This window comes from Nothoprocta perdicaria, unplaced genomic scaffold (genome assembly GCF_003342845.1).
Source record: "Nothoprocta perdicaria isolate Ctin4 unplaced genomic scaffold, notPer1 scaffold_377, whole genome shotgun sequence".
Lineage (NCBI taxonomy): Eukaryota > Metazoa > Chordata > Aves > Tinamiformes > Tinamidae > Nothoprocta > Nothoprocta perdicaria.
The window spans coordinates 27,053-52,798 of NW_020455618.1; the positions used below are offsets into that span (position 1 = coordinate 27,053).

The 25,746-nt window shown below is 49.7% G+C and overlaps 1 protein-coding gene across 1 annotated transcript in view; it reads left to right on the forward strand.

Annotated features, from left to right (window-relative positions):
- Nucleotides 1-4,310: 4,310 nt before the first annotated feature.
- The window catches only part of GRIN2A (glutamate ionotropic receptor NMDA type subunit 2A), a 115,750-nt gene continuing 94,314 nt past the window's right edge, over nt 4,311-25,746 (forward strand). Inside the window, exons 1-2 of the mRNA XM_026044682.1 lie at nt 4,311-4,373; nt 6,199-6,621. Of these exons, the coding sequence (XP_025900467.1) occupies nt 4,356-4,373; nt 6,199-6,621 (441 nt within the window). The 5' untranslated portion in view covers nt 4,311-4,355. The remainder of the gene's footprint in view (nt 4,374-6,198; nt 6,622-25,746) is intronic.

Sequence of the window (25,746 nt, forward strand, 5' to 3'; positions counted from 1 at the left end):
GGGTTAATTCAATTCGAGTTATGTAGCAGGTAGGCAGGAAAGCCCAGATGTTTGGTATTTCCAGCAAGTTAAAGGAATTCCTTGGGTCCTTCTTCCCTCCCGCCTGTGCCTTCTGCAGCCCCTGCCTCAGAGGCTGAGCTCCGGGCTCAGGAGATGCTGCCAGGTGGCTGGGCCGGGTGGTGTGGCTGGAACGGAGCCCCTGGGGAGAAGGTGACCAGAGCTGCTGGGAATGGGAGCTGGGGGAAGCAGGGCAGCTCCCTGCCAGGGCGGGCAGGCGAGAGGCGCCTCGGGCCGCAGCGTGGGGCACCAGCGGCGCCCRCGAGGAGCAGCAGTGCTGGAAGCACTGGCCTAGAGGACCCGTGGGGGTTGCCCTTCACAGAAAGCAGCTCTGCAAGGGGCYAAGTTGCCCTGCTCTAGGTGAAGGAGAGCCACCTTGCAGGGATGGCAGAAATAGGTAGCAGAAGGCTCTGACTCATCCTGTGGTGCTGTGGTTTAAGCTGAAGGACCTTCCTACCTTGGATCTATTCCTACTGGCTCAYGTGTCTCAGGAACCTTTAGCACCTAGTGCTTAGAGCCAGTGCTTGCAAACAAAATGGGATGGATGCAAGAAGCAAAATACTATCTCATCCTAAAAATAGAGCTGAGGCGGCTTTGTGTTGATAAGGAGCTTCCATCAACCTTTACTATATTTGATTTTCTAAATTTAGAAAAAAGCCCTCAACTCCCTAGCAAGCCTTGCCTAGCGAAGCGCCYGGGAGCAGATGCCGCGTGGGCATCTCGGTGCTTCCCACTCGGCACGGCTTCGTCTCAGCAGCCAGTAGCGCTAGTGCACAGCGGGTGGGAGACCCTCGCGTTGCCGCCAGCTAGAAGCGTTGCTCTTGCAGGTCATGAGAGCTTTCCCTAGCGACTGAATCAATCTGGAGTGAAATAACCTCAGGTTATTTCATGAGACAGTTTTTTTTTTTTTCCACAACCAAGATTAATAGGACTGTGATAGTTTACCTGTCTTCCAGACTCCTTATGTGTTTTCATGGTTAGCATTTTCAAAMCTAATCAGTCCAGCTCCTGGAAAAAAAATACAGATGTATTTAAACAATAATAGATACTTATATAGTGCTACATAATAAATATTTATATATCTGCATTTATACAGATTTRTAATGTCCCTGTATAAATAAATGTATTTTATAATTTATATACTTAGATGCTTATCTCAGATGTGGAAACAAAGAGTTTCATGTGAGGCAGGAGGAAAACTATTCCTGTCTTAATGCACAAAGAACCTGAGCATCTGTAGGCAGACTAACAGCAGCTGGCAACTGCTTGGCTGGAAGAGCTGTCATCSTGTCCCCAGAGAGATGCACAGAGGTGGACTGGGGAGGTGAGTGTGAAGAAGCCGTCAATTTTTACTTGTAGGGCAGGGAGGGAAGCTGCCTGCAAGCGCTGCTGCCCACTTCTTTTCCCTTGCTGAGGCCCCAGYCTGTAAATACAGGGCTGGGTTCACGCTCAAAGGCTTGACCCTCCGAGGGAGATGYGAGTGATGTAGTGAGTTCCCAGAGAAACAGAGTTCCTTCTGAGAGCTGCCCAGCACCCTTGGGAGTAGACAGGAACTTGGGAACTGAGGGGAGTGGGAGCAGRGACAGACTGATGCCTGGCCATGTCTGCCACGAGTGTCTCTGGGGTCCCTGTGGATGAGGTGGCAGCGGTGCCAAGGGGATGTCACGGCACCGCAGCCTCCCCACAGACCCCGCGGGACCTTGCGGCACTGCGACATTCCAGCGGCACTGCYGCCTCGTCCGCGCTGCCCCAGGCTGCCGTTTCATGCCTCGCTGGGTGAACTGTGCGAGCAAGGACACTGCCAAAGGGGAGCTCAGCCAGCCATCCGCAAGGGGCCATCTGTCACCAAATGCTTTAACAAGTTCGAAAACAATTGAGGGATTTTTTTCTCCATTTTTATTTTCACAGTTCATTCAGTGTGTAGGTAACCTGGCAGCTCCCACAGTGCCAGTTTCTACTTTGTGCATGTCTGCTAAACAGATTGTTGAGTTTGAGTCTTGGTTGTGTGTGGCTCTGGAGGATGTAACAGCAATGGCAGTTTCAGTACTTGCTGCCTAAGTTTTCTTGGGGTAGAGGGAATTTTGATATTTGTAGCAGAAAAGATAGGGAAAAAAATGTTGTTACTCATTATAGCAGTGTTCCCTGAATGCAGGAGGAGACTATTGCTGGGGCTAGAGGGTTTTGTGAAGCTGGAATGAATCCAAAGTGTCTCTCCCTTAATGCAGCCGGTTGCTTGCAGAGCCTTTTCTGCGCTTGCTTTCACAAAGCTGGTGAAGTCTAGGGGCACTTCCCAGCAGCAAGCAGATCTGCGGTTTCTTTTAGAGAGCTCTCAAATCATGGCTTAAGTTCCTGCAATGATGGCTACCTCCCTTTTGAAAATAAAGCAGCAATATTTGGGTATTTAATGTGTTGAAGAAATATTTTTCTCCAGTGTCTCTGATTTGTTCTTTCCAAGAACAAATCCTTTTTGTAGGGATGGTTGTAGCCCTCTGCTTTCGTTGCCCTTTCCAGGAGTAGGTGGCAAGATGACAGTGGGGATTTCCCAGGTCTGTGGGGTTGGTTTGGCTTTTGGCTGAGCTGTGTGTCTGCAGGGAGCGTTTTCCAGGTGGAGAAGTAAAGCAATGTACCCCGGGCTGCTGGGTGCCGGCAGAGAGGCCCCTGCGGAGCGGGGCAGCAGCTCTGTGCCCCTCGCGCCTCCTCGGGGAGTTTCTTGGACCTCATAATTTGGCTGTTTGTTTCTATTGGCAAATGCACTTTGAGACAAGTAATTTCTGAAGGCAATTTTCTCGAGAAAGGGGAAATGCTTTTGTAAATTAATGTTGCCTTGGAAAGGATTTAGTAAGAGAAAAATCTGCACCCTAAATGTGGATTTATGTACCGGGCAGGGAAATCCCAGCTGGTAAATGTCCTCCCAGCGTAGGATGCCAAACTTCAGCTCCTGCGGTAGCTTCTTTTAGATCGGAGCACAGCTGCGTGTGGAGCGGGCGATCACTTATGTATCAATCCATCTGCCTCGCAGAACAAATGTGCTCCGAGGAAATGCTAAATCTGTAGCTTCAGCTCCCAAGTGCATGGATGTCACTGTGTGTTAGTGCTTTGGAAGCAAGAGTTCCCTTTTTACCCATGAATTGCAAGGGTAAGTTCAAGTTAAACTGTTTTCTGATGAATGAAGCTTCTTACTGTGTTTAGAGATTCTCTCCATCTTAGATTAAACTGTAAAAGTGCCTAGAAATGGTCTTCGGATGTGTATTAACATACTGGTCTACTTCTACAGCATTTGCCCACCTTAGTAGGCAGTCATGTAGTGAAATTAAATGAGGCTGCTTTGGGGAGGACTGTTCATGTGCAGCAACTTTGGCCATGGGTGTTTAAACAAATTTTGCATCTCTCTTTAAATCTAATTTGCAGATTAGTTTGGACTGAGCTTGAATGTGGTAGTTTAGTTATGGATCTTTAAAGGTTTTTATAAGAATAACTGAGGGAGAAATATTTGAAATAATGCTAAATATCCTCAACAGATTCATGGAATTCGTAATGCTCTAAAGTTAGAAAACTTGGCTATTTATTGGATCAGTTTTCCAAACCACTGAAGTTGATCAATGTAGTCCCCACAACACAGTCTAGACTAAATTGCTTCCAAATATGCCATATCATTGTGTTATTTGGGATGTATGCTAGTGTGGGGGCCACGTTGCTCTCCCCAGGGTGACTTGCATGTGTATGTGAGGGTCTTTAAGAACTCGAGTCCCCATTTTCACAGTTGTCTGGGTGAATTCGCCGGCCGGTGGCCCTGCTGTAGCCCTTCTGCAGTGCTGGAGGTGCCCAGCGAGCATCGGCCGGGCCAAACCCGCTCTAACATCGGCCTAGCGCGCGCCAAGGGCGAGACCGCAGCAGCCCGGCCCGCGGCCGCCGCTCCGCCCGCGCTGGCGCAGGGGGCCGCCAGGCAGCCAGCAGCCTCGCGACTGCCCTTTAAAAGAGGGAGGGAGGGAAGAGCGAAGGGAGGGAGGGAGGAAGAGAGAGGGAGGGAGGGAGCGGAAAAAAAAATAAATAAAAGAACATGAAGGCGCCTGGGTGGCTCCTGCACAAAGTGCAGAGCTCGGCGCGGCGGCGGCGACTGCTCCGCTAAACTTGAGCGAGAGGAGTTGCCAGCGCCACGGGAGCTGCCGCGCTGCTGTTTACTGCGCTGGGAAGAAGTTGCAGGATGAAATCCAGGGATTAAAAGACCTATTTTTTTTTCCCGCCTCGTTGTTTGCAAAGGAATCCACTGAAATGCCTCGGAGGACCCTAGAGCTGGCGCTATGTGGAGGGAGAATGCAGTAAGTACCGCGGCAGCCGCGCACCTCCGGCCAGTGCCGCTTTTAGCGGCCTCGGTCTAAACGCGGCCGCTTCAAGCGGTGTCTTTAAAATAACCAGATTTGCTGGAACTAGGGAGGACTCCAGGCAGCCTGAGCCCCGGTCCGGGGTTTGGCGTGGGCTCAGCGCGAGCCCACGAGGGTCCCTCACGGGAGCGCAAGAGCTTGTCGGGCCCGCGGGAGCTGTCCCCTACGTGGTGCTTGCTCGGGGCCTCCCGGGGAACCTCGCTGCTCGTGTGGCCGCGGGGCCCCGTGCTGCAGCGCGCCCGCTGCCCGCGGAGCCCCGGCCTCGCCGCGAGCGGGGCTCCCCGTCAATTTGATGGGCCCAATCGCTCTGTTTCGCTCCCCGGGCTGTGTCGTTGCCCCGCTCTCCCCCGCGCTAACGGCCTCTCCCGCTGCGCGGCCGCCCCGTCCCGGGCAGCGGTGCCGGTGGCGCCGCGCGGGCTGCGGCGCTGGGCGCGGCCGGCGGGGGGCGCCGCGGTGCCGCGGGCCGCCGCGGGAGCGGGAGCGGGGGAGGGGGCGCTGCCCTGCCCCGTGTCCTCCCCCGGTCTTCCCGTTCCGCCGCCTCCCGCTCGGGGCTTTGGAGCGCGCGGGGCAGGCTCGGGCACTCCCTGCCCCGCGCTGGGCGCTGGGGCAGTGGGGTGGCTTGGCTCTCGCGTGGGCTCCCAAGTGCTCCGTGCCCGCTCCGGCAGGAGGGGGGGCTGCAGCAGGCGCCGCTCCTGGGGGCTTGGGCGTGACTGATGGGGATGTGCTTGGATCGCGGGGGAGAGCAGGAAAATGCCCCCCCGGGCTGGGCGGCCGCGCTAGCGCTCCCTGCAAGATGCTTCAGCACCAGGTCGGCCCTTGGCGGCACAGGGAGTCCCCCTCGCAGCTAGCGGGGAGCCGGTTGTGGGCGCGGAGATCCCCCGCGGCGCGGAAAGCGGGGGAGCTCTTGCCGAGTCAGACCCGCGCGCCCCCTCTCCCTCCTCCAGACAGTTCGGCTCTCTTCTGCCACGGCTCATCTCCCTCCCCGTCCCACTCGCTCTATATTCAGCCCCCTCCAGAGATGCAGCGGAGCTATGAAGTAAGCCAGTGCGGGGCTGCTCGTTCCCGGAGCACCCTCCCCTTCGCCGCTGACAACTTCGAGTCTGAGCGCAGGACTCCTGAGAGGCGCGCGTGAAGGCTGCGCGAGAGCAGGCAGCGGAATGAAGGCAGAGCCCTGCGCTGCCGAGCGCCCTGCAGAGGCGCCGCGGGCTCCGCACGGGCAGCAGCTCTCCGCGGGAGAGCGCCAGAACTGAGCCCGTTCCTGCGGGATGCGCGGGCTGCCCTTTCCAGCGCACTCCTCGCTCCCTTCTAGCGTTTTAAGGGAAAGCACCTCTTCCTATTAGGCGAAATTTTGAATAGCTGCTCAAGACAAATGAATCCAGATTTGTGCATTACCATTTTTTTAGGAGGACAAGGATAAAGAGAAGAATGTCCTTTTTTGATGGTTTTGATCATTTTATTTTTTTTAGCCATTCAAGAAGCATTTTAATGGGTCTTTCCTCTGGACTTGTGCTACATTTTTTGCATTGCTTGTGGGAGGCCAGCTATGATATAATCTGTCAGTGGCAAGGCAACTTTTTAGTGGGAGGTAAGAGGCTTGAATTGAAACGAAGATGAAGAACACACTGAGGAGCTGCTGAAGTCTGCATTGTGTCCAGATGCTTTCTGTTTAAGAACATCATTGGAGATGTACAGTGTATATATATATTTTTTCCTCTTTACCTTTTTTTGCCTCTCTTCTTATGCAATGTGATCATTTTTACAGGGTACAAAGCTGGCAAAGATGAGGAAAATTGGCTGTGCTCTCCTGGTACTTCAAGCTCTTCTGGCGCCTTTGGATCTTGTTCATGGAGCAGAGAAAAATTATCCTGTCCTTAACATTGCAGTGATTTTGGGAAGGACCAAGTATATCACCGAGAGAGATATCCGAGGTCTGTGGACCAGGGAAATGTCAGCGGACCTGACAGTTGATGTCAATGTAGTGACCCTGCTGGTGAACCAGACTGACCCAAAGAGCATCATAACACACGTGTGTGACTTGATGTCAGGCACCAAGATCCATGGAGTGGTTTTTGGAGATGATACGGATCAGGAAGCAGTAGCTCAAATTTTGGATTTTATTTCATCTCAGACTTCTATCCCGATTCTTGGAATTCACGGCGGGGCCTCCATGATAATGGCAGACAAGGTAGGAAAACTTGCTCAAAGCTTTTGGTAGCTTTTGGGTTTGAATGTACTTCACTCTGTTGGTCTCTGTAGTGAATAATCATCGCATGCCGTTCAGAAAAGGATAACTCTAATGGTCCTTTTTGTACTTCGAAAAGGAATGAAAGGTGTGGAGCAGGGTACTCCTTCACTGCTCATTGAATATTCTGAAATATTTTGGCATTCATGTCTGAAACTCAACTTTCCTCCACTGTAAATGTCCTAATGAAACTTTACTCTCCACCAAGCTGAATGCTGGTTAGCTTAGAAATTTTGCTAGCAAATATGACATTGCTTTAAAAGTAACAACAAAATAGGCCAATAAAGTGATGATACAAAGCAGATAGAAAACTATAAGCAAATGCTATTGTGCAGTGCTCATGTGTAACAGTTACAGGACATTCATGTTGGACTGGTGGTTTGTGATCGGCTGTTGCTCATAAATTAAGTAGTCTGGCAAACTTGAACAAACCCTTATATTCACTGTATTCATTAATTTGGAGTTCTGCTAACTAGAAACTTCATACTCCATGCAGATCTGCAGTGTGGTGGCTGAACTGCGCAGATAATGACAAATCTGTTCTGTTGGAAACACTTCTTTATATAATGTGCTGTAAGGCTGTGCGGTGGCAGACGTGTGTGACTCATGGATCAGCCCATCCTCCTCAAAACCTTAACGATTCTCTTAATTGGCCCCTTTCCCTGCACAAGTGCTCAGGAAGCGAGCGAGGCTCTGGCCGCAGTGGGTGCTCAGCGCCCCTGAGCCTCAGTCGTGGTTGGGGTGCTGCGAGGGGCCCTGGCGGAGCTTTTGCAGTGTTTTACTCATTTCTTGGTACTTCTGGGGTTTCTTATTCCTTCTTGTTGGCTTTTGATTAGGACTTCAAGAGCGCCCTGAATCCATATGAGAAGGTGGTTGGATGTGTCGGCCTCCAACCASGGGGAAGAGGCTACGGTAGAGCTGAAATGATTAGTTGCAGAGGAGGAATTGGTGTTRCACTTGCCTAACTTTTCCTCTCTTTATTAGCTGGGATTAACGTGATCCTATTTCTTAAGGTTTTGAGCAAGTTAGCTTTAAAACTTGTCATGTGAAGGTCTAAGGTCCGGATTTACTGCAGAGAAGCTGTAGCCACAGCCTAGACCCTTGATTCCTCCTGAGCGGTCGCTGCAGCCAGTGCTGCCAACGTGAGTGTAAGGGCRGTGGCCAGGTCACAGCAACTGAGGATCTGGCAGCTGCACTTCTCTTTAGGCATTTAATACCTAATAATTCCMCTTTTTCTCCTGATACAAAAACATTTGCAGCTGAAGATCCCAGACACTGCATGATGGAGCACTGGGAAAAATCCTCATGCTCAGTAGTTGATGCAGGATGTTAGTGATAAAGATTATTTTTTAAGCTTATGCAGGGGGCTCTAGAAAGTGAAATAGGTGTATTTTTCCTGTCTCAGTATGTGAATAATATTTCTGTTTATTCTTTAATACTGCTATTATTRTGCCACTGCATTTGCTTTTAAGTGCTGTTGTAGTTTGTTATTGAAATATCTTCTTGCTGAAACTTAGCTTCTAAGATTGCTCTGGGGAAATGGGGCTGTTCTGCTGTGTATTGACAATCCAGTAGAGCTGTCTGCAGTGGCTTGAAGAGGCTGAAGGAAGCGTTTGCTCCTGTAACCAGAATAGCSTTGTAAAGGCAAGTGTAATGAGCAGTGTTTTGCACCTGGTGGTGGAAGATCACAGCAGGGAGCCTTGTATGTGCCTCTGAATTCCCATTAAGTTGGGAATGAATCCCTGGTAGGTGGAGGTAAAATTTGTAGTGCTGCTGTAAAGGCAGAGCAGATGAAATCTGAGGGAGAAGAGTAGGACTGTAAGTGTGGAAAGGTCAGCGTTTTGAGTCAAGTCAGCGTTAAGATTTCAGTCGCAACACATGCTTCTGCTTCCAAACCTGGGCATGTGTGCAGGTAGTACCTGTGTGTCTGTGGTCTGCTAGGCACTGTGGCTACAGAGACCAGATACTGTCTTTGTCATAAACTGTCCTAAACGTGACCTCATTGGGAACATAGGGGTGGGACTTGTCACCTCTAGTGTTCTTTTCTTCCTCAATAGAATTACAAGTCCTGCAGGTGTCTGGATAGGCTGTATGTGCACGTTGCAGGGAMGTGCTGGCTGCTGCACGCGCAGCTCGCGCCATGCGCCCGGTGCCCGCGAGTGCCCGTCCTGGAGCCGCGCTCTGCTGCTGCGTGGGCTCGGAACCCTCCTCTCCTGCCCGCCGGCCGCGTGCTGCCCTGGGGTGGCACCAGCAAGGAGCAGTGTCCCTGCAAGCGGCCTCTGAAAATCACAGCAGGCGGGTGAGGTTCAGAAACGGCTTTGGCTTTGCTGGCCTGTCTGGCCTGTTYTCACCCAACGTCCGCTGTCAGGAGCTACCAAGAAACCAATGTGGTGCTTCCAGGATACATGGGATGMCCCTGAAGCCAACTGCACTGTCAGCATCCCCCCTGGACAGTGAGGAGGCACTGAAGGACAAACCTTTGGAGAAGTGTCTTGCTCTAGGGGAAGCACTGGCAGGCAGAAGGCAGGTCTGAATAGCATCCAAGGGGGAGGCAATTTTCCAGTGGGGCTCCAGAGAAGTGATGCTTCTGGAAGCAGCTCTAGAAATGTTAAAATAGACTTTTGGTTTTCCCTAAGTAAGTATAATGTGTGGTTGAATTATTGCTATGAACTATATTCTTTCTGCTGACAAGTTTCTAGTCACAATAATGACTTTTCCTAGTTTAGTATGAAACCCACTTTACAACTATTACCAGCTTCAAGATTCCTTTTCACYGTATTCCTTCTTTGCCCAATGAATAATCAGAGGTTTGTGGAATAATTGGGGTTAGAAGGGATTTTTGGAGGTTGCCCTGGCTCTTGGGGCTGCCTCCCTTGGGGCTGGACCCGCTGGGGCTCAACTGGGATGGGCCYTCCCGGTGTGAGGTGCCGCCCTGGCCACCAGAAGGGCGCAGTGCTGACCCGCGCCGGCTGCACCCACGGGCTCTGCACAGGGAGCGAGCGCGGCCCTGGCCGCTTGTGCAACTCCTTGTGCGTGGCCGTTGTTCAGGTGTTCACCGATGTTCTTGTGGGTACTTACRTTGGTTCTCATTTTCATCTCCCGAGGGATCTGCCTGGCATCCCTTTGTTCTCCCGTGTTCCTGAGACGCAGAAACCGTTCTGCACTTGGAAGTGTGCGTAGTGTCTATCCCTGCTGCTGGCTCTGCTTGGAGTGTTTTGCAACTTTTTTCCTGCAACATATCTTCACAGTGATGTGTCCACATTGAGGCAACGTGTTTGTGTGAAGCAATGTTGTTTCCCCCCTCTCCACCACGTGCTTAAGCGTGTTTCAGTTCCCATGCTTTACAAACCTTTGGGGTGAGCGGAGAGGGAGTTGGGTTTCTTTTCCGCAGTGGAATCCCTGCTGGAGATGCTGGGCCCATTGCTTTGTGTAGTTTCCTTGTGAGCTGCCAGGTGCTTGCAGAGGTTCTGCCCAGCTGCTTGAGCCTGAAAAGGTGTCTTGTGTTTGTACAGAAAAATCCTATATTTGAGTTTCTAAATTTGCCCTTACTGATAACTGCCATTAACATGAACATGGTACTGCACTCCTGAGCATCCCATTAACTTTGCTTTGCTTTATTCTACAAAAGATTACAAGATGAAAGCGTAGAGTAAAAAACAGCTATATTCATTTAGCTGGTATTTYACATCTAGAAATAATATCTCGCACTTTCCCCAGCCTGGGTCCATTGTATTTAAATAGTATTTCCAGCTTCTTGCTCATGCAAAAGGAGCAGCTAAACACGATTTATTTCCTACCTTCTGCTGCTCTGGGCAGGATGACTTTTGGAAATTGAGTTTTATTTTGAACTGCAACAAAAATGTTATGTAGACCTCCTCTTGCAAGACTGTGTCCACTTGACCATGTGCCAAAAATCAATAGGACTATCCATAGGTATTTAAAAGGTCTCTTGCACATCAGAGAAGATTTTCATTATCTGCAGCATGATCTTCTGTGCCTAGGTACCGTAATCATTGCTGATATTAAATGGTTGCAATTATGCTTGAAATGTCTGYCCTAGCGAGGGGATGAAGCGAGGTTAGGCGCTTCCTTCTGCCGGTCTCCGCTCGGAGCTGCGCGCCGGGATCCCACTTGGCTGTGGAGCTGCGCGCCGGGATGCCGGCCGGCCCGGCTGGCTATGGTGCCCTAGGGATGGCCCCAGGGATGGGCCATGGTGGGAAAGCAGTGCCTCACACCAGCCGGAAAGCAAATCCGGGCAGACCCCAGCTGTTCTCTTGCCGCTAAACCCCGCCACGATGGGGCCAGCTTGGTGCGCTCTCCTTCTCTTCTCCTTCCGCTGTCTTCTGCCCCCTCCTCCTCCTCTGCCTCCCTCGCTCCCGGAGCTCTGGAGTTGTGTGGATTTTACCGAGGGAGCCCAGCCTGGATCGTCTCCAAGCCATCTGTCACCATATTGTTTGTTTAAATCCTTGGGGCATTTTCTTCAGTACTTYACTGAAATAAATAAAAACAGAGTGGCATCACTGGCCATTTATATTAGATTTGGGCTTAATGCCCTTAGGCAGGAAGCCCTGTGCTCGCAGCGGAGGCTGGATGTGCAGGCCATGGGAGCGGCCACGGCTTCGTTGTGCCGGCCGCGAGTCCCTGTGCCGCCGTCGTGGCCGGGGGAGGYCCCTTTGGCCCCTGGAAAGGGCCCTGGCTCGGGTGGCTCAGGGTGCCCGGCGAGCCCTGCCCTGAAGCATCCCCGCTGGCCCTGGCCGGGCTGCTGCCTCGGCGCTGGCCCCGGGGAGCTGCGGTGAGCCTGGCTGGGGGTGTTGCAGGGAGAATTGAGGTGGAGAGGTTGGAGGAAGGGCAGCGCAGGGCATGCGGTGGGGCCCGGCCACCCACCGCGCCGCTCCCTGCCTGCCTCCGAGCCCACGTGCCGCAAGCGGGGCGGCCTGGCGGGGAAGGAGAGCCTGGGGCCAAAGCCGGTTCCCATTCAAGGAAGAGCTAAATTCCTCTGGGAAAGTCTGTGGCTCCTGCGGACCCAGCTTGCAAATTTGTGACCAGCATCACGTTTCAGTATCGACTGCTGATGCATCCTGCCTGAATTAAAGAAATCCTTCGTAAATGGATAGTTCGAGGCAGCCTGGGCAGTGAAAGCCGTTCCTGCTGCCCAGTGCACGTGCCGGCGCAAGGCTGAGCGGCAACCGGAGCTTCCCAACGGGATGGCTGTGCCCCTTTCCGAGTAGCCCGGTGATCGGCTTCTCCTGTGGGAAGATGAACGGAGCTGGCTAGGAGGGCACACGGCTCCCCGCCTGACACCGGGGCCCTTTCAAAAGCGGGGCTTAAGGTTGGCTCCCATGTAGAGCCGTCCGCTGTGAGGYGCCGCTTCCAGTCTGACAGTCAGTGCTGTAACTTGGGGAAAGGAGTTTGGCTTTGGCTTCCATGCAGATAGGCCAGGCTGTTTCCGTGTCACCGCCGGGTCACCGCTGGCCTTGCCCTGCGGCCACTGGTGCCTCCGTGCAGCCGAGTCCCGGCAGCGCCTTTAATCCAAGGCCCTGCTGGCTGATAAGCAGCTTAGCCGAGTGTTCATCTCCTTTCTAGACAGTGTTCCTTGCTCCTAGGGTCCTAACTTTTGCTTCAGGATTCGGAGATGGGAATTTTGGTGGTGCAGAGTTTTGACCGCCTGTATTTCCCGGCTTCCCTTTCCACACGAGCACAGCTAACAACGGGGATGGTTTATTTTCACTACATTGATTTTGTGTCTGGTGACAACACATTGCATATGTAAAGCCCCTAGGAAAGAAGAAGGAGCAAGGATTTTATAGCCACCTTCCAGCTCGACACAATTTACAATACAATTAGGAGCGACAGTTATAATTGGATAAACAGAAAATAGAATTAAGGTAATCTGTTCTAAGTGCACAACATTCCTATAATGAGTTGCTTTTAGGAATTGCAGAAACATATAATTACCAAACAAATTACATGTTATTTTTTTGTGTGTGAGGCTAATTAAGAGTTCTGGGTAAATTGTGTTGGCAGAAGCACCACGGCARTATGAAATACCTAATTGGGAAGAGATAAGGCTTGCAAATTCATCATAAGAAAGCAGATGCAGAAACTCTGGAAGCTGCCTGTGTTCCAGTCAAGTAACATTCAGGAAGGTCCATTTTGCTTTGGATAGTCAGTACCTTTGTAATGATTAAACTATCTGCATCTGGTTTGTTTTGTTTTGATCCATTTGCCATCCCCYCCTCTGGCCTTTAGTATTTTAACTCTGTTATTTGCAAAACAGCTGAAATTTTGTATTGTGAAATTTTGCTTCTGCTGTAAGATGCTGCGGGCGGCGGGGACGCTTAGCATGCCAGACACGGAGCCGCGGCACGTGGCTAGGTAACAGCAAACGCAGTTGTGCAGGAGTTGTAAAAAGGAACACTTGCTCAGTTTACAGGCTCCCAGGCTGCTTTTCTCATGCAGGGCTCTCTATGCACAAATCTCCTTCCCCCATCAGCTGCCTCCAACGYCACCATCTCGCTGCCTTCCTTTGTGTCCCGTGTATTTGGCACACAAGCTGCTGGGCACTAGGACTAGCCAGGACCGCCTGGGTGGCAGTGCAGCAGCAGCATTGTGTCCGAAGGGCTCTATTTGTATAAGAAAACAAGCATGGGGTGGGAAAATAAAAAAAAAAAGACCTGAAAGATCTGTAACCCGAAGCCAAGTTTCCTTGTAGGTCTTTGTGCGGGCTCGGGGCGGGGGTCTTTRTGCGCCTAGGCAGCCCCTGCGTGCTCCTGCGGCTTGTTGATTCTGCAGTTCCCTCCTGTCCTGGGTGGGCAACCGTGTCCTGCCATTTCTTTAAAATGTGTTTTCAAGCTGCCTGTTTGCTGGTGTTTGGAACCTGCCCTCTGCTTAGGTGCCCCGTGCAAAGCTGCACATGGAGAATTGCATAAATGCTTGGGTGGTTTGAACGCCTTCGGTTATGGCACGAGAGTGAAAACAAGCGGCGTATTCAGAGAAGGAAATACAGGAATGTGTCACGTGAGGAGCAGCTTGGTTTGGCTCTTCTTCCTGGGCAGGCTCGCTTGCAAATGGAACAATACTGTTTGTGTCGTGTCTTTTTGGTTCTACCTAGTTGACCGAGGCCAACAAATGCCCTCCAGAGTATTTGCCAGATGTCAGGGCATTTTTTTTCCAGGTAAGGTCCTTTAGCCTATGCTTCCCTTTTCTTTGTTTAACCTTCGCTGGGTTCTTGCTACGGTCTCTTCTGCTTTGCCACAACTGTTCTTTACTATCTRCCACCACTTTGAAGCATAAGATTTTCTGGATTATTTCCTGCAGCCAATGAATACGTGATATTGCACTGACTGGGCGATAAAAGACAGGTATAAAGGATCAAAAAAATCCTTGTGCTTTCAAAATATTTTGAGTAGTTTTTTAGTAGCTTTTCAATATATCCAAATGTTTTTGCCTGTCYCTTTGGTGACTAAAAGCACATCCTGTGGTTTCCAAATACAAAATGTGAGTGTGCGTGGGGCTGGGCTGCGTCCTGCCGCGGCGGGAGCCCGGCTCTTGGCTCCTCTGCGTCGCCCACGGCGAGAGGCTGAGAGCTCGGCCCTTAGCACAGGGAGTTGTTTCATCGCGCGGTGGAACGCAGCTCGGGGATCCGTGTGCCCGTGTCTGTCCCCCTGATTTGCAGTGGCACCTTGGTGGGCAGCGCCTCGGAGTGCTGGAGAGCTTGGGCTGGAATAGCCCGAGTGTTGCTCTCTTCCCACCCCATGCTCTTTTCTTTCCCAGGGCTGATAAACCGAAGGTCTGCAAACCTTTCCAAACCACTGGTAAAGAGGTGAGCAAGGGCAAGTCCAACTGCACAAACACCCAATCCAATGTGTACTGAAAATGTTCTTGCTCCCCTAGCTTCCTAAATCAACCCTGAACAGYAACTCCGGCTCCCTCTTGGGTGGGTTTAATTACTTGTTTTTCCGTCTGCAGAGAGCCCATTCCTAAAGTACCTTCAGAAAGCCTTGYGCGAGTGACGCCTCCGGAGTGGCCTCACGGTGACGGCTGCGGGAGCGGGAAGCTCGCGCTCGGGGCCGCAAGGGCCCTTCCATCCCGCAGCRCGTTGCCTTGGGAAGACAAATGTCAACTTCAGCCTTGATGCAGTTGTCCAATAAAAGCTTGCGTCAGCAAACTCAGGCCCCTTTAGTTTAGATGCAGTGCAGCCTGATCTGCGCAGATTCCTGGCCATGGTACAAGGAAGCTGCAGGTAAATGGCTCGTTGGGCAGTGCTACCCTCCATCTTTTGCCTTTGGCAATTTCTGTGCTGGTATTTGTGATCTGTTTGCTAAAAATAGACCCAGCGCAGATAAATTGAAATAGCTATTTTGCAGCTAACGCGTGCGTCGTGCTTTTGGGTACAGCGGCCAATAGAAAGTAGTTGCAGCTTCCAGCAGCYTGTGCAGGCACATATGCTTCACGAAGTTGCAATATGTGAAACTATTTCTGTGCTCTTCCCAGCCGAATGTGGTCGTCAGTCAGTCACGGCGCTGCCACCCGGCGCTTGTCCTCGGTGCCCGGGACTTGGCCCAAACTAATTTCCTGCCCAGAGAAGGGCTATGAACTTGGTCTCAGCACTGACRGCTCTTGTGGACTGTGGTAGCCGTCTGCAGAAATGCACTATTTTGATTTCAAATTAAACTATTTCTGACTCTGGGCAAGATCTTAATTTCTGGCTTAATCGAATCCTTGCCATAAGCAAATCTAAGTCTGGCACACTATTTCAGTTGCAMAGACTCTCATTCCTGACTAAGGATTGGAAGGATTAACCCAGATTTTAGCAGTTCTCTCCATAACCAGGTAGATAGGATTAAAATCTCTGTGATGCTCATTGTGGCTCTTTATTTTGGTTTTAAAATATTTAAGTTTTGTCTATTGACCATGACTGAAAATAAYGAAACTCTTTGGAGGATAAAAGCAGAGCTAAGGAGCAGCATGTTGAACTCGCTGGGTAAAATGCATTTCCATAAGGAAATTTTCCACGTTTGCGGGAACGTAAGATGGAGAATTTATCACAGTCCTGATTAATTTTACCATTTGCAGTTGTACTGAATTTACCAGCTAGAGAACCTTGTAAAAGAAATGGATATTTTGCCAAAATCTAGATGAGTGAAATAAGAATGGAATTTAATGGAGTGACACCACACTGGGACATCTCGCTAATAACTGGTTGCGTGGAGTAAAGCTGGGTCTGCACTTAGTTCCCGCAGCCTGGCATGGGCCGGGCTAGTTCTGTGTCGGTTCTGTGTCAGTTCTGTGTAGGTTCAGAGCTTGGTCCCTTCTGTGCGTGACTTTCAGTTTACTGGTKATTTACTGTGGTTGGAGAGCAGGGTCAAAGGGATGTGCTAATGGATGCTGCATATGGTCTGTAACACATGGGCGATGCTGTTTATAAATTTTTGCTTTGGAAATGACTGAACAGCGAATCAGATAAATTCTTTCATAGTGATGGCGCCTGTTTCTTCCCTGAAGCAATCCAGGTTTCTTCCAGACTTCAGGACTATTGGAATTAGCACAATCTATTTGGCTTTTACAGCTTTTGCTTTTTCAGGGGCCCGCRGAAGCCAATTATTTTGTGATAAAGTGCTTATTAACACAACTGTGTGGCCGTGCGTGCGGACGAGGCCCGGGCCCAGGTGCGGAGCTGCTGCAGGAAGCCGCTCCGGCCGCCCCATTTTGCTCCTGACGGAGAGCAGCAAACACCTCCAAGCAGCTCCTGCATCTCCAGGGTGGATCTGGCTTTGCTGCAGTGCCCTGGCTTTTCCGCACTGGGAGGAAGGTGAAGGAGATTTGAAGGTGTGAAATGCAGGGTGCATCTCGCGCTGAACCACAGAACTGATTTGTGCCCTGGGTGCACGGCCGCACATTGTTAAACCAGGCAGCATGAGGAGCTGCAATACGGTAGTGCTCTCTTGTGCATTCTCTTTCCTTTTTTTGGTGGGGGAATATGGCTTAAACTTGGAATTAGCAAAGCCGGTGTCATTTAGCATATGTGATTTCCCAGGTTTAGCTAAGCATCATGTGTCATTCCTTGCTCTACATCAAAGCAGAAAGGAGGGGAAAGAGAGTGCAGTGTTGAAGGGAAGCGAGGCGCTGCCAGCGCCACCGAGCCACAAGGATCCCCTCGCCCTGTCGCGGGCAGGGCGCTCTCAGAATCAGTCCCCATTCAGCATCCGTCTAAGCTTCTAGGTGCTTAAGTAGGCGTTCAGGAAAATCTTGAATCCTCTGAGCATCTAAGTCCGATGCMAACGTAGCTACTTGTCTGCACAGAATTCACAGTATGTTGGCTGCTCAACTCGTTCAGGAATTGCCCTCTGTGAGGCTTTCTACTGAGATATATATTGATAAATATATATATATGCACACGTATATATGTTTCTTGTTTGTAAGATGTGCTTGGCCAGTCCTGGTAAGTAACAGATACGCTGCGAGAGCAGTGTTGCCCCAGCAGAGGTTTTTTTCTGTTTGAGAGGCAGTTTCAGCGGGTGCCGCTGTGCGCCGCAGGAGCGCGCGGTGCCCAGGGCTCGGCAGGGCGCGGGGCCTCGTGGGGCTCGCACACGCGCTGCCCCGGGCACCTCGTGGCTTCCGAGCACCAGGAGTGTTGGCTGCCCGGCCGCTCCAGCCGCGGACGGGGCGCACGCGGCAGCGTTGCCTCCTCCCACGTGTGCTCTGCTACCCGAGGATTTCTGGGCCTCTCTCGCGTTTCAGAGCTGCAGCAATGGGCATTAACATGCGCAGAAATGTGGAAGAAGCTACCAGCCAAGTTAGTGTARCAGAATATAGTGCAGGATCCTGTTATTTCTGCTGGCATGTAGGCATTTTGTGTCAATTGCACTTTTTGGGAAAAAMCATCACTAAGCTAACAAACTTTCCTGCTCTGACACTGTTCTAACTTTTCCCATCTTGTCCAAACTCTTCCAGTAAGCAGAGTGCTCCAGTGACCCTACCAGGTATATGGAAAAACTCTGTTGTCCCCTGGCTTTTACAATATCCAGGTATTGTACCAATACCTGCCATGCTGACGGAGACCCTGCGGATACCTTCCGTTCGGGAAGTGCCTTCTGCRGGTTTGAGTGATGAGCTGCAAGCTGCCTGCTCTCCCAAGGAGAGCAGCGGGGAACCAAGCTGGAAATGCCACCTGGGGAGTGAAATACAGGGGATGACTGTGAATTTTTGCACTAGCAAGTATGCACCAGTAGATATTTGCTGCATTAGCTGTTCRTAGTCCTGGGCCTTATCACATAACCCACCCTGTGCCAATAACCTGCTCTAGCACAACTTACCTGTGATGTTATTCCTGGGAGATGAAACGCTTCCTCCTGTAACACAGACCCTTTTATTGGGGTTCCTGGAGAAGACGGAACAAAAGTCTTGCCAAGCTACTGCGTAGCTCTCCTGCTCTTGACTTCAGCTTGTGTCAGTTAAGCTTGTGTCGCCTTTTCACAGCTSTGCCTGCAGCTGGGAATAAACCTGGCAAGCCTGTTTCTTTCCACCGAGCCGCCCCTTGCTGGGAGAGAGCAGCCTGGTTAGGGTGCCTACAGAGATCACTGGCTGCAGGGGCAAAACCCTCATGCTGAGGGGAGGCCGCATGAATCTGCTGCCAGGTAAACTGCAGGCGTCGCGTATGGGAAGCAGAGCAGTGATGGGAGCAGCAGTTGATGTCCATGCAAAGCTGTTGCTTCCCCGTGTGCTGTAAGAGCGTTTGTGTCTGTGCTGCTGGCCCAGGGAGGACGAAGAGCCMATCTCGCTTCCAGGCTGCCGCCTCCTCTTGCGCTACGCGTGTCWGAGGGTTGCCGAGCTGTCTGAATGCTGAGAGCTCTCGCAGCGTGGCCCAGTGCAAACCAGGTCCTGCAGCCGCTCTGCTAGCGGAATGAAACGTTCTTAGTTCAGAAATAGGTATCTCGGTGTTTCCTTTTCTTCTCTAGGCTCCGTTTTTCCTTTAAACGTGCTAGTAACCATTAAGATCCCCGGCACAGCCTATGGAGCAGCTCCGTGCCCGCCAGCTCCGTGKGGCGGCCCCACGGGAGCGGCGCAGCCGACGCTGTCGCGCGCCTGGCCGTGTTCTCTGTGAGTGCGACCTGTGGCAGCTGCGAAGAGAAATGCAGATTTTTTTTTTTGATTGATAGTGCTTGGAAATTTCAAAAAAAACCAAAAAACAAAAAACAAAAAACAAAAACAAAAAACAAACAAACAAACAAAAAAAACCAAACCTTCTTTCCACAACCTCATTTCAGGACAGCTTGATATGATAGATGGGAGAGAATTTATTGGGACCCTCTGGTGTCTGGTGAGAGATGTAAACAAATCTTCCCTTTTTATGTTCAGCCGCCCTGAAGATGCAAGGGAAAGACTGTGAGTGGCAGAGCAAGGCGAAGTGTCAAGCTGAGGAGCTCTGGCCATGGCCACCATCGCCTGGCCTTCACTGCCCGGCCAGCTCAGCCTTCATTTAAAACTCGCCAGAATCATGGTTTTTGTGTGATTGCAGGAAATAAATGATTGGACCTAGTGGCTTTCCTTAGAGAAGGTATTTCTGATTTCATAAGCATCTTTTAATAGRTTTAGCTTAGATCTTGTCTAATTGAAATGGAAATTGAGGCTGYGGAAACTAACATTAAGAAAGGCTAAACATTCTGGAGCAATTTTAGGTTATTTTAGAATGGGAGCTTTTAAGTTGAAAATGGGTGAGGAAAATTGATGTGACTCTCTACTCAATGACATAGCTTTATCCCTTAGCTCACCCAAGCTATTTTGGTGTTAATAAATGTCCTTTATTTGGTGCATTTGCTAACTTTGGCTTTTCGTTGTGCCATCGCTGTTTATGTTGGTGCGTAAGTGCAGCGCTGCGGGGGCTGCAGCGGGCGGCTTGGCCTTGGTGTGTCTTAGGGCCTGGAAAGTTAAGTTACAGCCTAGGAAGGGACCTGCACCCTTCAGCGAACCCTCTGAGGGGGACATTTTTGATTAACTGATTATCCGCTGGTGGGGAGCGGCAGCCTGGCAGGGGACAGCCCCGCGGCGCCGTCCCTCCCTGCCCTGCACTCCCGAGCTCGGCTGCCGCGTCCCCAAGGGCAGCAGGGAGGGGGCCAGGGCCGGGAAAGTTCTCGCGTCTAGAAATACACTTTGCAGTTCACCTAACAAACAATTACCTGTGTAGGTATCCCTAAGGTTACCTTAGACTTTATTTTATCATTTAAATGCTGCATTAAAGACTGTCAATGAGTTAGGACTAACTTTAAAGAATGTTTGTGAGTGAGGATGAATTTAGAAGGAGCATTTCCCGTAAGAAGGAAGTTTCTATTTGGCATAGAAAGACCAAAGCTTAGGTTTGCTTCGTTTGAATTCAACCTGTTGCAGTGGCTGAAGGAAAAACTACTTGGAAGCCAAACCTTGGTTGATGCTTTAATCCTGTATTCAATCTGAATTTTTGCAGAAAAAAAGCTGCAATTTATAGATGGGTGTATCGGAACCAGTCACACCTTGCCTTGAGTGTAAATTGTAGGTGTTTAAGGGCCTCCCTTAAGAGAGTCTTTGCCATCATACTTCTGAATCAGAAGGCAACCTAGATCAAGGATTTGAATGAGCTGTTTATGCAGTGGATCACTGGAGAAGTTTTGTTTTGAAACTTAGGTTAAGAATGGTTCTTTTAAGAACATCCTCATGACTGTCTTGTCTGAGAGACCTATGGTCCTTTCCAGGACCTCAGCTCCCTTTGGTGACCTTTCAGCCACCAAGTACATGCGCAGAGAGCAGCTCCCTGGCTCTGGATGTGCTTTCCATGTGTAACCAGGACTGTAGGTGAGGAGGGTTCTTAGCCATAAAGGACGTACTGACCAGGCAGTTTCTCATGAATTTTTCCAGTTTTACAAACTCCAAACTGATATCAGGTGTCACGGAGCTGCTGCTCCACAGAACCAGGCTAAATGCTCTGCTTGCTGCTCATGAGGCCTTAAAGATGAAGAGGCAAAATGGGCAGGAGACCGAAGTGCCGTGTTGTGYCCAAGAGCTCCCCCGGCTCCCTCAGCTCCCCCTTCCTTATGTAGTTTCTTTGTAGTCTTTAACAGCAGAGATCCTCCTGATTTGTTAAATGTGAGTCCTGGTAGGACAGCGAAGCACATCTAGTTCCAGGAACTTCGCCTGGGTTGAAGGAGCACCAAGGAAGAGGTTTCAGGGTATCCTCTTTTCCKATGAAAGTATTTCACCGGGCTATTTTCTGATGCATTTTCCCTCTAACTTRGTGGTTACGCGGTTGTATCGCGCTGCCTCTTCTGCTCTACTTGCAGAGCTCGGCTGAACAAGGGCTGAACAAAGGCAGCCTTCTCTGTGCGACTTGCAATGACAGTCGGGGACAGTTTCCCAGGAGTGTCACACAAAAGAAAACACCCTGTTCTGTACCCTGTGCTGCTCCTCAGCTGTGCTCCCCAAACCTGGAAGAAGTGTGAGCTCTACCTGAAAATAGTGGAGTCTGTGTGAACCCAGCCAGGTAGTGCCCCAGTTGCTACCCTGCCAACACCTGCGCCCTTCGGAACGGGGGACTTGGTGGCAGCTTTTGCTAAAACAACTTTCCAGAAGCTAGTTTGCTCTTCAAACTCGCGGCAATTGGGAGAAACTGACCCATTTTGCATGAAGGAGCAGGTAATGGAAATTAATACACAGTGATTTTGTCATAAAGCATTAAGATGGAAGGAGGTAGGGAAAAAACTAAGCCTGCATTTAAACCACAGTTGATTTAATAAAATTAACTGTACTGGGAGGGAGGTTCTGGGCCCCAAATATTTATGCAAACAAATAATAACAGGTTATCTCGCAGGGAAGCAGCTCATATCATAGCCGTGAGCTTGAACAGTAGTCGAAAAGGAGATGGAATAATAGTCATTGATTTTGGCAATTTATGGTATCGGAGCTTTACGAAGGCGGTCGGCTTTGCAAGATTTGTTGAAAACTAGGAGAAAMCGCCTAACTAGGGTGAAGATGTTCACTTGTGGTAGTGTCATTGACTCTGTAGAGCCCTCTTGTGTAATGAATGGTCTAGTTAAAGATGCTGACATTCAAATAAATGCGCCAGTGAGAAAATSCTAACAACTCTTTTGCTGGTTCTTCTCACAGTTCTGTAATGTATCTTACACCTTCTTAACAGATGAATTTTGAGCTTATAGTGTTTGCGTTCCTCCGTGCYGAAGTGTGAAGAAGCCTTCTGGGAAGGAAGAGGCCAGCGTCACCGGAGGTTCTCCCGACGCTGCCTTATCTTGTTCCGAATTTCCATGGCTCTGCAAGAAGAGTAGAGCCATGAAACTGATGCCTATTTTAATAAGTAGAATTTATATSTTCTTACCTGAGGGGGAAATACACTGCCAGCCTCAGAAGGATAGCAAAATGGGGTTTGAACATCCGTCAAAATTGTCACCTGGGCCTATGTAGTTTCTTAATGTAGATGGAGAGGGGAAAAGAAGAAACAAGTTTAGCTTCTGCTACCCTTCAGGCACTCAACATCAAATCCATAACTGTTCTAATTATTTATTCTTTAGGTCTTTGCAGTTATTTTGTAGGATTATGCAATATAAACTGGACACTAATCAAAGCAGAAGTGTTCAGGGAGGAAGAGCTGTATTACCTCAGAAAGAAAATTAAAATTCCTTTTAATTGCTAGTTTCTTGAGATAATTAGTAAGACAGAAAAGAGCTGCAAACATATGTCACGTATTTTTCTCTGGTGGAGTTCCTTGAATTTTGAGTAGTATTTTTTTTTCTCTGAACTGCTACCTAAAAACATATGGGAAAGTGAGCCACGTAATTGTAGTTTGGACCCAACTTTCCCGTGTTTTGGTTTTCATTGCAGATCCTTTGAAGAGAGTGCTGGACTACTAAGTTCACGCAGAGGCTCAGGTGTTTTTTAGTGAAGGAAGTGGTGAAAGTCTGCACAGGGAATTGCTTTAGATCTTTGGAGGCTGGGTTTTTTGCACGGGGTTCTGTTGGCTGCTTTGTGCAGCTTTCTGCTCTTGGGTCAACAGTGAATGCACTTGTGCTTCAGAGCTGTGAGGACACAAGAGTGGCGGGTGGTAGATGRGTGCGTGGAGGAGCATTCCTATTCCCAGCAGAGCTGCTGTGGAACGTGCTCCGTGGCGGTAGAGCAGCTGGAGCTCGCAYGGATCTAGCTCCTGACCGCAGCGCTCACGAGGGATGCGCAGCCCGTCTCCGGGAYGGGCAGTGCCGCTGGGAAGCCGAGGCCTCGCGCCCGGCTCCCCCGTTCCTGCAGCAGGATGTGTGCTGCTGCAAACACATTCTGGCACGTGGGCAGGGAGAGCTCTTCATCCCATGTAATGCCAGGGAACCTGCTTGTATCCAGACAAACAGAATTGCCCAGCCTTTCATTTTGTTACCTACGCTATTAGCCATGCTTGTGATAAATGATCCTTTCGGGCTGCTCGAAGCCCTTCTCGTGCTTCTCTTGCGGTGTAGTTGCAAATAGACGTGCCCGAATTTTTTTTCTAGTTTTCATTTGCTCGGCTCCCCGTTTGAGCTTGYGCACAGCCAAGGGAATGGATCTTGACATCAGGCAGGTTTGCAGTCCCACAGAACGCCTGCCCRGGAAAGATGCAGCACTCCCTGTGGCTCTGGTCACTTCGCTTGCCTTTCAGTTAGGAATTTGTGCTCCTCAAGCAGGTAGTGAAGCTACTAGGGAAACGCATCTACCTGGTGTAGGTGTTTAAAATGGCAATGCTAATACCCTTTATTTATTGCTATACTTACTGGAAAACAGGCATATAATTTATACTTCCTATTTTGAWTGTGGCTTTTAATTCTGTAACTGCGTTTAAATGCAGACAATTTCTTTTGAGATTGTATTCCTTAAATGGTGTTCTTCCTATTCAAATGTAAAGAAAAAAAATACGTTCCCCAGATCTCGGTAGCGTGTGAAAATGTGCCCATAGTGGAGACATGTGCACTGTGCATCTTCCTTCCAGATGGCACCACTTGCATTTAGATTGCGTTGCATAATCGCTGTGGGAGAGGGTGAGCTAATTTGATTAGTTAAATTAGAAAAAAAGGCAACAAAAACTAAAGGATGCAGTGGCTAATGTTAGTGGCTAAATGCAGTGTTAGTTTTGATGTTAGTTTTGTCTCTAGCTTTGCCGTGGCACTGAAGGAGGTCGCAGAAACCGGAGTTAAAAGTGAATGCCGCATCTCCCGCCGGCTGGAGCGCAGGCAGCGTTGGGTTGCTGGAGGCCCAATTTGGCTGTTGATTTTGTATAGAGRAAAAATGAGGACTTTTGTTTTCTTCCTACTTGTAAAGCTACATTTCTCAAGAGCCGCCACGCTGTTCTAAAGGGAGATTTTTGCTAGATTTTTTGCAGCAAGCTCAGTAAGCTGCTCTCGGTTACCGCTTCTCCCCCTGGCCACCCCTCGCCTCTCTGTTAGGGCCCAGATCGCGGGACGAAGCTGTGGCTTTGTGTACCAATAGCTGCTGAAGTGCAGCCCTTAAACAGTTTGCACCGCATATATTTGCTAGGATAAATGTCAGAAATTACTGTGGCAACTGAGTGACTGTCAGCGTTGCCTGAGGAAGCTATCTTAGTCAAGCATAAACTTGTTCTACTGTGTTTAACTATTCTCGTGTTTCTTAACATTATGTTAAATGCAAAGAAAACCAATAAAGCTGTTTGAGGCAGGCTGCTTGTTGAATCATTCTGTACTGCTTTGAAACAAGCAGTTGTCTTGGCTGCCGCAGCTCGGAACCGTTTGGGAAACAGGAATAGCAGAGATGGCCGTCAGGCTTCTGCCAAAATTTACCTTGGACACAATTYTACAGGGTAGTGGTTTATTTGCAAATATATCTGTGCATGCGTTCAGCTAAAGGGCAGCTTCCTCGGAAGCAGGAGGGAGACAAGTATGAAAGGTGTAAGGTGCGGGCAAAGTGCTTGTGTCTCTCTTTTGCCCTGCAACTGTGTCTGCAAACTGCTGTTCTCCTGTGGAAGAGAGTGAGAGAGGATCTTCCGTCATCACCTGTTTGTGGCCAGCTTTTAACTCGGTTTTGGTTTTGTCAAGAAAATGTTCCCTGCTTTAACTGTTGTTTTATTGCCTTGAAATATTGTCTCTGCTGWTAGCTCTTTGCCTTGTGATTGTGTTTCAGGCTATTGGGCCAAGCTTTTCCGTGTCGGTCTTGTTTTTAGCGTGTCTTGCTCTCACCTGAACTTACAATTCATTTTGATTTCCTTTGTGGTAAATTTTAATGCCACTGCCACCACTTGTCTGAGATGAGTCAGAGCTCAGATACTCTATTTAAAATTCAAGGAGAAAATTCTAATATGTGAATATTAGTGTCCATCTGGTTTGAGATCTAAATATGATAGCACCGAATGGTGCTAGACTATCATCCGCCCTGTGATACTGCCTGCGGCTGAGTGCTCGGAGAAGCTGCCAGCAGCTTTTTCATTTTCCCCCTCAGAAGGGAAAGGAGTGTCTCGATCTGCCTGGAAAGCCTTTGCACTACGAGCGCTTATGAGCTTCTTTCCAAGTTGGCTGCAATTAATGGTCAAGGAACCTCTTTGCAAAGTCAGCGCTTTTACACTTTGGCCTGTCTAGTTGTTATCAGGAAACATTCCCTCCTGCTCATCAGTCCTGTTTGGCTGCTGGTTCAGGAACTGCCTCATGAGCTCCTGCTCCTGAACGGCTCAAATGTCCGGGTGAAGACTACATGGTGCTGCCGTGTTTCTTCCAGGAAGCTTCTCAGAAAAGATTGACTTCAAAAGTTGTRTAGTATTGGCTTCAGTGATTTCCTGTCAATTTAATATACTGTGTAGGAGAATGTTCCCTGTAAGAGGCTGCAGTTTCTTTATTTGTAGAGCAAAGCAGAAACTTGGTTTCTGTTTCAAGTTGCCCTCCTTTTGGTTAAAAGTTGAGGTGTTGTTCATATGCTTAGCTTGCAGAAGGCAGCGTGTCGCCCCTCCGTCTGCTCAGAGCAGGATCCTGATGACTCAGTGGCAACCCAAAAGGTAGCCTGCCTTCCTCAAGGACAATACTGTAGCATCACAGGGCATCTGAGCAG